This window comes from Amblyomma americanum, chromosome 9 (genome assembly GCF_052857255.1).
Source record: "Amblyomma americanum isolate KBUSLIRL-KWMA chromosome 9, ASM5285725v1, whole genome shotgun sequence".
Classification (NCBI taxonomy): Eukaryota; Metazoa; Arthropoda; class Arachnida; order Ixodida; family Ixodidae; genus Amblyomma; species Amblyomma americanum.
The window spans coordinates 133008106-133021231 of NC_135505.1; the positions used below are offsets into that span (position 1 = coordinate 133008106).

Sequence of the window (13126 nt, forward strand, 5' to 3'; positions counted from 1 at the left end):
ATTACATAAAAATTCATATAATAATAAAACTTCAAACATAACTGCTTTTTGCTTTATTACTTATATTTAATTGTAATTGTTGTTTAAATATTTAATGTACACGAAGTTTACAATTTCACTATCATCATTTTTTCTTCTGCGCGCCATTAACCGCGCGCACAAATGTTGGATGTTCAACTGAGGTAAGTGTAAATAATTAGAAAGCCTGAATTACTTGGTCACGGTTGAAGTCACTTCAGTACTTGCAAAATACGCAATATTTACTGAAAGGCGACCGTTTGCAGTAAGCTACAAGGGCGAATATTGATTGGGGAGTCGACAACAAACGGCTGTGATGTGTATGTCTTTGTCTTGCCGCAGCTTGCGATGGGCGGAAAGGCGCTAGCTGTAGTTCGCTGCGAAATATGTCCCATTCAATGAATTCTCAGTGCTTCAGTGTGTAAAGTCATCTCACGTGGCGTAGTTTCGGATGCTGTGAACGGTAGGAAATATCTGATAAGCGGCTGCTGGCCGCAGTTGTCACACAGACAGTAACAATGGGCTTGTCGTTTCGGTTTGCGTGTTATTCGAGGCTAAAAAACGCTTTTGCAGGTTATAATTAGTTCTTCGTATTAAAAAAGAATGAAGTGCGAGAAATGCGGACTAAAAACTAAAACCAGTGCAGACTTTTCGAGGGACACGACTTTTTGCACATGTCATTTATGCATTCCCGACCTTTTACTACTATCTGGCCATACAAGCCTCAGTAGAAACCTGGTAGAAAGCCACTTTGTGTACCTTAGCTTGCAGTATTGCTCTTAAAGCGAGAAATTTCTTCATTGTAAATTTCATTTTCTCGACGATATGTTCTTTAACGGCTTTCAGAAACAACACTTGTCGCACAACTAGCAGATGTCAAGGAGTGGGCATTCCGAGCACTCTCAATATCCCAATGGCAGCTGACAAAGGGTTGCTGTTAGGTTAAACGTAAGGCTAAAATGCAACTTTACACATAAGCAGCGCGAAAAATGAGGATGAAGAAACGTGGAGATGACAGGACAAGTGCTGGCAATGTCCTTAGTACCTTTTGTGATTCTTCATACATGGAACCAAGGCGGTTCAAGAATTCCGAACATGGTCTTGATTTCACCGGGCACAATCTTCCATCTGAGGCAGTATGACGGGACTCTTGACTTGCATGTGGTGACGGTGATAAGGTTAATACATATAATGCCCACATCTTGGCAGCTTGTTGCGAAAGGAAGAAGCCCATGGCCCTAAGGTCTTGGGACCATGCATGAAAAATCGCAAAGCTACTGAAGTCGTCGTCAGTGCTTGTCTTGTTATCTCTGTATTCTTTGTCGGCCTCTTTTTTGGTGCTGCTTAATGTGTCTAGATGAATAACCAACCAGCCCTCACCAAGGTATCAATTATTGAAAATGCGTACATAGAACCTTACTATCTGTGTAGGCTTGGAGATCAGTACATCTCAGTTACGATAATCTAAAAAGTCCTGCTAAGTGTTCTTGCGCATGGAATAGTGCGGCTAAGCTGGTGTCATACAGTAGACGTATGTGGTAATAGTTCATTAAAGGGCAACTGCATAGGTTTTAGAAATGGAAAAGCTTAAAGGGGTCAAATGTGTGAAACCTGAAGGTAAAGCATGTGAAGTCCTTCAGGACTAGCATTTGAAATGATGACGTAATTGCGGACTAAATTCGCGATGGCCTTCAAGCTTCTCTGCAGCGCACAGCACCAAGTGGGAAGCGCATCATGAAGTCATCGAATGTACCGTGACGTCACATCAAGCTTCTCCGCACTCTTCTGGAGCTGTGAGAAGAAGCCTAAAATTTAATCGCTGATTGCGTTAATATTTTAAACGATAGCGCAAAAACACTTGGCATGCTTTATCTACAAATTATATAGATTTGAATCTGAAGGTCGCAGACTTCTCAAAAAGTGGTGCAGCTGCCATTTAAAAGGTTCTAATTGCATTTATTGCTTTCATATTGCTGTCGTATGAGTGAAAACTGCTAGTTGGTGTAAACGCATTTTTGAATCCCAAGCGAAAAGGCGCGCAACACCACAAAAACACAAGTGAGCATTGACTTGCAAATGAAATTTTATTGGATGCAATGCACTTATGCATGTAGTGAGTATAGAAAGCAACGAAAGCAAGCATCAAACAGCTGTAGCATATGTCATCCGAACCACATGCCCGCAAGCAAGAAAGAGAATGCTACAGGCATGGTGCTCCATTCAAGTCCAGGTATACCGTTTGCTTATGAGTCGGCAACTTTAGCATGGTTGATGCATACATCTCTTTTTGCGGTCTGTAAGGCTTCAGAATTGTCGCTTCTAAGCTAATTTAGTTAAAACCAATTTCTGTTTTTCTGAAGCTTGGTTGGAAGGCATATGCTTAGTAGTATAATTAGACCAGTGCAACTGTGGTTAGCCTTTTTGAGGAATTTCGTACTTTCAAAGGCAAACATTAATGCATCTTTCAGTTTGCCCCAGTCTAACTCTTCCGACAAAATAAGAGATTGTCTGCACAAATACTTTCTTGCATGGAACAAACTGTATTGTGTGCCCAATTTCACAGTCCCTTTTTTTGACATAGCCAGTCTGAATGTAAAGGTGAATGTTTGGCTTAGGCAAATAGTTACCTTTGGGCCGCACTGCCAGATGTTACTGGACTTCCTTCGGGAGTCCAGTGTATCTACATTTGTGAATAATGCTTTATGCCAGCAGGCACACTGTCACTATAAAAAAAAAAGTATCTCGGGGTTGAAGTGAATTCAAAGCAAGTAGTGATATTTGATGCACAACTTTGTTAAGTGTGCAAAAGTTTCTTTGAGCTGCATTTTGTAGTTCTTTAGTTGTCACTGTTCAAAGTTAACCGTGATTGCGAAAACGCTACCTACTGATGCCTAGTGGCAGTGCCAGACCTCCATTTGCAACATAAGCCATGCTTCATAGAAACATGAGAGCTTACAGGGGGCATAAATGTCCAAGTAGTCCGTGTTGCAAAAAGAGAAGATTTGTGCACAAGCCATGCTTTGGTTGCGCTCGTTGAGGAGGAGGTTGGATATACGGATTTAAATTAGTCACCTAGTCCATGGCTCTTTTTTTGTTTGTTTATGCATGTTATACTCTTGGCATGTGCTGATAAGTTGTGGTTTTGATGTTCTTTGTTCTTGTCTTCTTTAGCATTTGCTTCCCATGTATACGTGTTGCATCCAACAAGATTTCAGTGCGAATCAGCACTTGTTTTCATGTCACAGTATGTCGTATATGCATCCCCTGGAACCCAGTGATTGTGCATACAAAGGTGCTTGTTCACTCAGACATCCGGCTAATCGATTTATATCCCTGTCACACAGCCAGTTTCAAAAGCCATTGAGTCGAGAGCCTTCAAGATTCTCAGTCGCTATCAAACTCGAAGGAGTTCTGTCGCTGCTACAAAGCAAATCTCAATGGCCATTGAAATGGTTCTCGTGTCTTACACCATGCTTGTGTGGTGCCAGTTGCTACTTTCGATTTTGCACAAATAACAAAAGTATTTTGATAAATATAAACTAAATGTTTAAATACACTTTTATCGAGTCATAGGAGTTCAGTTATTATTAGAGGCCAGTTGCATTATTTGGAAATACTCTCTCTTTTGTACGACTTGCTGTCACAGTTTTGTAACACTCTGGCAACACTTTATACTGCCAATGTTTTCATTCTTTCATGATGGAGAATAGAAAATTAATGTGCTTTAAACCAGACCGATACAATTTTCAAATTATTTTATAGGCTAATATTTTACTGCTTGCATTAAAGTTTATGAGAACAATGTTTTTTCATGCTTTTCTACCATGAATGTACATGCACAAGATTGCGCATTGGTGCCAATCGAAGCAATGCTAGCAACCTTGGGCAGTGCTCGAATGCCCTCGAAATTTCAATAGAGTTCTGCGTTGTTCCATTGACTCAATAGGCTATTGACTCGATGGCCATTAAAACTGCCCGCATAGCAGCGCTCAATGGCTTTTGAGTCGATAGACTGTCAGTTCGAGGGCCTTCGAAATGCTCGTGTTACGGGGTTATAACATGGTACATTGTTGTGCAGCCTTCGGAATGATGAAAACATTGATGTTGTTTCACTTCCTTGGCAACACCTAATGCATTGGCTTTCACATGGTGTCTTTTGAAACAGTAAACTAGTTTGCAGCGTGCATGCTGGCTACTGCGTTTGCACCGACTCGAGGCGCAACTGTTTACTGACTGCTCAATAACAATGAAGCTAAAGTCGGATGCCTTATGTTTTTTGCTGAGTAGCTAGCACAATAACCTCGTGATTTTGAGGATGCTGTTTCTTCTCCCATAATAGAGAAGTGTGCAGGCACTTTTAATATGTTTCAGCTTGCCTGTTTCAAATCTTTTTGATTATGCTTTGTTTTTTGGTCATGCATGACGTGACAGATTTAACCTGACCTTTCAGTTGCCAATCAGCTTTGACCATTAAGCTTGCCTCACTCATTCCACTGAACTACCATGACGATCATATTTTGCTCAGTTTCGTTTGTCTGTTAGGAATGTGTGCTGACCAATTGTCATTACTTGTAGGTACCAAGCCTTGGGCGACATCAGTGAAGACAGCAGCGGCTTTGTCGTGTTGGTGGCTGGCACTATTATGTAGAATTGCAGTAGCAAATCCTGGAGCTTTGACTTCACCACACTTGCAGTGTGTTTGTCTACTTTTTGGCTGCAAAACGGTTGGTATTACATAGTGCCTCTAAGGTGCTTCCAACATTTTTGTGACATAAGCAGCCCAGCAGAGTCCAGTCCGCACTGGCAGTTGGTCATGTTGACCAGGAAAGTGGAAATTCTCGCTGACTTGCGGGCAGGCAAGCTCACCAAAGCTGAGATAGCCCACAAGTATCAAGTCCGTTGGGTCACGTTGTATGGAATACTGAAGCATGGCAGCAATATTGATCCTATGATACTTCGCACTGCCTCAACGCCTGAAGAACAACACTTGCTCCTCGCCAAGAAAAGCAAGGGGCTGAACAGTGCAGGAAATGAAGGCTCTCAGGAAGTGCCACCAAGAATCGCAGTGTTGAGCTTTCGTCCCAGTCGCCGATTAAAGAAACGTCGTGGCCAAGCGGCCAAGAAATTCAAAAAGCTGTAAGTTTGTTGGCACAGCTAGCATCATGCATGCATTGTAGTCTGTTGAATGAGTCCATCTACTATATGTTTCAAGTCAGTTTTGTGCAAATGCTTTTTAGTGTTATAGCACTTACAGTGGCCATTCACCGCATGAAGCCATTGTGTGTTTGTTTGTCTGAAGCCCCCTTTGCGGCAGGCTGCCCACCGGGTTATGGGCAACCTGCCAGGTGCATGCACATACGCATGTGTGTGTGCGTGCATTCGTGTGTGAATGTGTGTGTGTTTAATGCAGCGAAGTGGAAATCTTGGCACACTCAATTATAACAGAACGCAGACTAATGTTTGAAACCATTTATTGATGTTTTGGCGGTAGAACATCAATGAGTCGTTTCAAGCAGTGATACATTTTACTTTATATATTGCCGCAAATCTGCAGTGTTTGCTCATTCTTCAATGCTGCTGCCACACTGCTTTATCGCTTTGTTTGCAATGCAAAACACGACCAGATTTATCTCGATTGATTGCATCCAGGCAGAGGTGGTTCTACGTTGTTCCAGAATGTTCTAGTAACTTTGCACGCTTTATCTAGAAAGTTCGCTATCAGTTTTAAATTGAGCGCGGCCGATAGCGGCGGGTATTCTGTTCGATGACCGCCGAGCACGCTTGTTGCTACGCCGCCGCCGAGTGATTCAGTCCATTGTGGGCGCAAGTCAGCCCAAACAAAGCGTTTTGTTTAGACACCATTTTCACAGCCTTTCTGCTCTCCGGACTGCAGTCACCACTTCGTGACAATTTATATATGTATATATAGCAGGCAAGCGAAGGGAAATGAGGGGATCATTTAACAAATATATGAAGGAGCCAACAGTCACCGAAACCAAGGTGCACAGGGGGGGATAGTTTTCTTTTTTTATTTTGTAGTGCTGATCCATTGGAAGAATAATACTTCGGTTAATATGCCGCTTAAAGAAAATTATAAAACAGCAGAGAAAACCATGCCGCCAATGGGATTCGTAACCATGATTTCCAAATTTCGCGTCCGTTGCTCTACCAACTGAGGTACAGCGACGGCTGTCCAATCTGCTGTTCTCGTGGGTATTTATGTTTTGCATGTAAGCGAACCTTGAGTGTCTTCACCTGCACCACCCTCGTCCATAGCGGTTCGCTATGGACGAGGCTATATATACATACAGTAGAATCTCGATAAACGGAAGTCGGTTAAACGGAACCAATGCTTAAATGGAACAAATGCCTTGCAGTTGGTTGGTTTTGTATTAAGACAATGTAAAAAAAATCTCGTTAATCGGAACAAAAGTTTTCCGACCACCGTATACAGTGGAACCCCGTTCATACGTTTTTCACCAGACCGCGAAAAAAAAACGTAACAGCCGGGAAAATGCAACAGTGAGGAAAGGTCCGAAAATTAATGAAAACAGTGGAGCTTTGCCTTGAAACAATTTATTTCGACATCAAGTGAGCTTAGGTCTTAAAAAAATCGAGAATGGTCGATTGCCATTTTTTCCGCTCGCTGGAAAAACACCACGCGTTTCTCGATGGCCTGGAAAGCCGCATTGCTCTCAGCGTCGCTTTGAGGTGCGACGTACCTGCGGAGGAGGTCCAGAGCCGCGACGGCTTCTCCAAAGCTCGGGTCCGCCAACTCCCCGGAATCATGCGGCTCGTGCTCCTCGTCGTCATCACAGTCTGAGGCTTCACTCGCGACCGAGTCTGCAACGATCTCGGCAGTACTCTGACACTCGGACGTCACGACAGCAGCATCCACGGCTACGTAGTCGTGTGACTCCCGTGGCACCCAGCGCATTCAAAGCTTCACTCAGCTCTTGATCATGAGAGGCTGCTTCCTTCTCTTCAGCTTCCGTGGCAGTTTCCTCTCCGCGCTTGCGCGACGCCATCAAAGGACGACAAATCGCTCGCGGTGTTAGCGAAGCCCGACGAGGCGTAGGCAGCGTAGGTGTTGACGGGAGGACACGGACGACTCGGATGGGTTGAACCGCACAAACAAGAAAGACTGGATTGCTGCGGGCCCGCGGATTTTACTCGCTTCGGCTGACGAGGCAGTGGCCATCTAGTGGCAATCTCTCCAACTCGCGTGCGGCTTTTTATGGCCTCTGAGATTACCCACGCGCGTGCAAGGGGGTGATCTTGGAGGCCATGGTCTTGTAGCCAATTCTGTAGCCAAGCCTGGCCAAGACTCGTCAAAATGGCGGTTGGCGCGCGTTGCCCGGCCGGGTTCGGGGTGCCAGGTTGTGACGTATCATGCGGGAACGTTTTCACAGCTACAACGTAACAGCGGGGTACCCAATACATTGGATCCTATGGGAGCTATGCCGGGACCGGACGAAAACGACGTAACAGCCGGGAAAACGCAGCAGTGAGGAACGTAACAGCGGGGTTCTACTGTAAATGGAACCGAAAATGGGCTCGAAACCGCAACTTGACGTGAGCGCGCAGCCCTATCGCGGCACACATCACAACCCCCTTCTTTCCAATTTCCGTCTTTGGACGTTTCCAGTTTTCTTGCACACTGCAACCGCATCGCTTGCTTTCTGTCACAGTGTGCTTGCAGTTGTGTTCAGCTTGGCTTAAGCCTTACATCCGCTGTTGAGTGTCGTGTGCGACATTTCGTCGCGAAGTCAGCATCCGATGGCAGCGCAGAAGTGACCTCACAATGCCCTTACGTTAGAAAAGATGGTGGAGATAATCAACGACTTCGAGAGTGGTCACTTCACAAAAACAGTGCTTGTGACGAACTACGTTGTCCCCAAGAGCAGCGTCATAAGGATACTTCAGGACAAGGGTAAGCTGCAGCAGGCTTTCGGGACGTCACGCTTTGGCCCTAAAGAAAAACGACTGCGGGTGGCCAACCTCGGAAGATCTGTAGAAGTGCCTGGTAGTTTGGCTGCGAGAGCCCGCAGTGAAAACATTCCGATCAGCGGGCCACTCATTCACGCACAAGCAGAAGAATTTGTTCTGCAGCTCGGCATCAAAGGTTTCTCGTGCAGCGAAGGGTGGTTGACGAGATTTAAAGATCGGAATGGCATAGTATGTCGTGCCGTTTCAGGGGAGGCTGCCGCTGCAGGCACGACAGCATGCGGGGATTGGCAAGCAAGACGGCTCCCCAAAATTCTGCAGAAGTGAGCAGCCTGTCTAGTATAGGTGGCGCCATCCAAAGAAAACGGTTGCGAGAGCTAAAACAAGCAAACATAAAGTCCTTTTTCACAAGCCAATAAATTGCAGTTCCCACTGATTTCCACGGAATAAGTGCACTATTGACATTTTTGTTTTAATTTCAGTAGTGCTTTGAAAAAAAAAAAGTTCACTGCTTACTGCTTTTGTGCAATAAAGTTTGTGCCCATAGTGTACCGTTTTCTTTATTATCTAGATTTTGCATTTGAGATCCGCTTCCGCGACGACTGCCAACTGCGCGCACACCTGTTTGTCGGGACCAAGCAGCGCGGAACGGATTGCGAAATCCTGAACCTTCTCTCGAAACGAAACTCCCGATAAATGGAACATAGTTTCCCGGTCCCTTGAGGTTCCGTTTAACGAGAGTCTACTGTATATACAACCTTTGTCCGTGAAGTTCCGAGGCTGAGTTCCCGGTCCCTTGAGGTTCCGTTTAACGAGAGTCTATATATACAACCTTTGTCCGTGAAGTTCCGAGGCTGAGTTCATTAAAGAGATGCGTTTAACATTGAAATCATTTGTGTAGCACCTCTTCAAAATAGTCTCCCTTGCAGTCTGTACACAGCTTCCAACACTTCTTGAGGTCATGGAAACAGTTGGAAAACGCTTCTTTTGGCGAGGCTGTCAGCTCCTTTGTCGTGGTGTCTTGAGTAGCCTTCACGCTCCCCATCCAGCGACCTTTTAGGGCTCTCTTCACATGAGGAAACAGGAAAAAATTGCATGGGGAGAGGTCATGCGAGTAATGCGGATGGGGAAGTACAGTAATACTGTGCTTGGCGAGAAATGTCACACTAAGAGCAGTGTGCGGCCTTGCGTTATCATGGAGAAGGCTCCATTGTCCAGATGCCTATCAGGGCAATGGCGTCGCAGTGCATCACACGGGTCGGAGCACGTGGATATAAAATTCCTGATTCACCGCCTGCCCTTGTGGGATGAACTCATGGTGTATGACGCCTCTGGCATCGAAAAAAACTATCAGTGTCGTCTTCGTTTTGGTGTTTTGTTGCCGCACCTTTCTCGACACCGGAGAGCTTGTGGACTGCCATTCGGCGCTCTGCCTCATTGTTTGAGGATCGTATTGAAAACGCCATGTTTCGTCTTCAGCAATAATGCTGTCGATGAATGCAGCATCCTTCTCTGCCTCGGAGAGCAAATCAGCGCTCACTAATGCCCATGTGTCTTGGTCGTGTGTGAGGGAGTGCGGCACAAGTCTGGCATTCAGCTTTCGTTTCCCCAAGTTCTCACGCAAGATTTGGTGGCATGTTGTCTTACTAATGTCGAGAGCATCTGATAGGATGCGGACTGTAATGGTGTGCGGTCTTGCTGTGCGAATTCCGATTTGAGCCGCATTGTTTTCATTCCATGACGTTGAAGCGTGCCCTTGCCTTGTGTCGTCTACCGCCGATGCTCTCCCCGAAACGAACCTCTTGTGCCACTAAAAAACTCGCGCCCACGATAATTTCTCATTGCCGTAAGCGTCACGAAGAAGCTCATACCTCTGTGTGGCTGTCTTGCCAAGCTTCACACAGAATTTTATGTTTACATGTTGTTCGAGGTGGACGTCCATCTCTCCACACTCACTCACAGTAGAATACGCTGACTAGTGACAATGTATTTTTTCTACATGTAGTGCCACCTAGCGGCTGCCACAACAATTAAAATAAATAGCTCAGGTTAGCCCGAAAAGATGGCGCTACACATACGCACAAACATTTGTTTTGGGGAATCATTTTTAGAGAAGAAAATAAATCTGTCTCGAAACTATACGCACAAAGGTTGTATATATTGCCACATTGCTCAAATTTTGCGAGCGCCGCCATGCAGCTGAGTGCCATGACTAGAAGCGACGAAGACGACGTTCCCGCTCGGACGCGCTCTGCTGGTCTTCTTGGCCATTCGAATAAAGGCCCCTTTTGGTGTTGCCCTACATTTGTCGGCGACATTTTGGTGGAACAACACCCGTCCACAAAGCGAGCCGCCGCCTGCAAGGCCTGCAACCTGAGTGTCAGCCACTGACGAGGTCGGCGCATACCATGACGTCCACTACTGGCAGTCAGACCGGTCAGCCTTCCGGCACTGTCCCGCCGGTTGTAATCCTCACACCTCGCTCGTCGTCGTCCTTCCACGGCGATCGGTTCGAGGATGTCGAGGACTGGTTTTCCAGCTTTGACCATGTGGCCAGTTCTAACCAGCGGGACAACGACCGTAAACTACGATATGTGTATTTCGCATTCCAAGACTCGGCGAAGGCATGGTTCGAGAGCCATGAGGCATCCTTTACCAACTGGGAAGCATTCCGTCGTGAGTTGTTCGCTACCTTCAGCACAAACGCACGCAAGGAAAACGCCAAAATCGCCCTTTGCTCCAGGCCACAGCAGTCGAATGAAAGCGTCACCATGTTTATCGAAGATATGGCACGTCTCTTCAGTCGGGCTGACCCTGCCATGCCCGAGGCTACGAAAGTGCGCCACCTCATGTGTGGTGTGAAGAAGCAGCTCTTCGCTGGCTTCATACGCTACCCTCCAAGAACCGTCGCTGACTTCGCCAAAGAAGCCACGGGCATGGAACGTTCCTTGCAGAAACACTGCGCAGTACAGTTGTCAGGGAAGTGTTGCAGCTACCAACTATTGTGCGTCACTGCCAGTCGTCGGAGATGAGGTGCTTCGGGAGCTTGTGCGGAGTGTGGTTCGCGAAGAACTGCGCAACCTCCGCTTAGATGCTCCACCTGCCAGTGTTGCAGCTGTAGCCGATGCCGTCCGTGACAGAATTCGGCGAGCGGTCCAGCCACCACCAGCACCACAGCTGGAGCTGTACATCACGAGCAGCAGTGAAGCCCTATGGAAGGACACCGCAGCCGGAGCCGTACGCCCTGCGGAGACCTGCGCCAGTGCCACATGCATTCCGCCCTGCTGCCAAACCAACGCAGGGGTACCTCCCCCCCCCCATCGAGCTGACTGACCCGCGCCCTGTTCAAAAAGCGGATGTGTGGCGCATACCCAACAGCCTTAACACTCCTTTTTGGGCGAGTTGGTGCATACTTGATTTGAAGAAAATAGCGCCAGAGCATGCAAACCACGAAAAGACAAGGATGAGACACAAAGCGCTAACTCACAACCAATTTTATTGAAACCAGGCAGCGCCTTTATATGGCGACGTTTCACTGAAAAAAGAAGAAGGAGGACGGCAGGAAAGGTAAAGAAATCTAAGCGACCATCACAGCGAGCACACGAGCAAGCGGTAACCAAAACAAAAACAAAAAAGATTATTTAAGGGCGGCATGAAAAACGTGAAACAGATGGGGTGCTGACACACCTATTGCCAAGTTTCCTTATGTAAAAAGCCTCCAGACATTCACGTGCCTTGTCTGTGCTTTTGCCAAGAATCTTAGTCTGACTCGATCGTGCCTCGCATCCGTCGCAACCCATAATATGCGCTACCAAATGTGCATATTTATCCTTTAAATCTGATAAATTTCGGGCATGTTCCCCCAAGCGCTCGTTGATGCAGCGCCCAGTCTGGCCAACATAGGTCTTCCCACACATTAAGGGGATAGCATAGACCACTCCTGCGGAACACATGATGAATGGAGAGTCGTGCCTTATCTGGCAACCCCGCTTTCTTGGGCTGCAAATACGGGGGCACAGCTTTTTCAGCTTGTTGGGGGCGGAAGAAACAGCCGGCCACTATGCTACCACTGCGGGGAGCCTGGTCATGTCCTCCGCAACTGCCCATACCGGCGGATGGAATTAAGAGGATTTTTATCGAGCGCACCTTGACCGCGCTATGATGAAAGACCATGAGACATTGAACAGTACCTGGGCGGTCAGGTGCTGCCCTCAATGCCTCCACGTCAGTCTAGGTCGCCGTCTCCAAGACGGGTTCCTTTACCTAGTCAAGCATCATCCTCTGGCCAATTCTAATGCACATCCCCCCGCCGGGAAAACTGAAGACGGCGTCCTCCTGTGGTAGGATCGCCACTGCCGCAGACAGGGAACACGCTCCATCCGACGATTTTATGCGACGACCTGAATGCTGACGACCCCAGCTGCCGACCTCAAAGACAATCTCAGCGACAACCCCTACGACGACGGCACCAAAGACCTCACCGATGAGTTGTCAAATAATTGTTTCCGCCGCCGAAATTCTTGTTGCCACTGATGGTTATGACGTGTCAGCACTCTAGGTTCTAACGCCTTGGCATGTGCCGCAGATGCGCACAGCTGGTTGCCGTGTGGTAACGCCGGTTGGCGTCTGTACCTGCCGTATAAAGATCCACGGTGCAACTTTCATTGGCTTGTTCGCCGTGCTACGAGTGCTCCAAAGAACTGATTCTCGGCATGGACTTTCTTAAAGAGTAGGGGCGGTCATCAACCTGCATGAGCAATTGGTATCGTTTTCGACACAGCAAGCCGTTGACACCGACCCCGAGCCGCACAGAGCAGCACTACGCATCTCTGACGACCACACAATGGTACCGCCGAGAGCAAGCAAGTTTGCCACAGTCCAGTGTGATACCAGCTTCGGTACTTGGGGCATTGCCGAAACGAACATGTCACTCCTACTGTCTCAGCAAGTTTGCGTAGCTCGCGCCCTTGTCGACCTTGTTCATGCACGTACCGAGCTCTTAGTGACCAACTTTAGTTGCGAACCCCAACATTTGACGAAAGACACAGTATTTGCCCATTTTGAAGAACTTGGCGAGCATGCCGGCCAATGTGCCTTATCCACAACGGACCCCGGAACAGCGGAACAGGACACGGCAACAGCCTATAAGACCAACGTGAAC

General features: G+C 47.1%; 1 protein-coding gene and 1 pseudogene across 2 annotated transcripts in view; both read left to right on the forward strand.

Annotated features, from left to right (window-relative positions):
* The first annotated feature begins 132 nt into the window (after positions 1 to 132).
* Positions 133 to 13126, forward strand: part of LOC144104424 (uncharacterized) — a 68267-nt gene continuing 55273 nt past the window's right edge. The window contains exons 1-2 of one of the 2 annotated variants that reach the window (XM_077637412.1): positions 133 to 182; positions 4594 to 5154. In XM_077637412.1, coding sequence (XP_077493538.1) covers positions 4832 to 5154 — 323 coding nt within the window. In that variant the 5' untranslated portion in view covers positions 133 to 182; positions 4594 to 4831. The remainder of the gene's footprint in view (positions 183 to 4593; positions 5155 to 13126) is intronic. The other variant, XM_077637410.1, reaches the window with a different exon arrangement.
* LOC144105122 (uncharacterized) overlaps positions 10374 to 13126 on the forward strand; it is a 30301-nt pseudogene continuing 27548 nt past the window's right edge.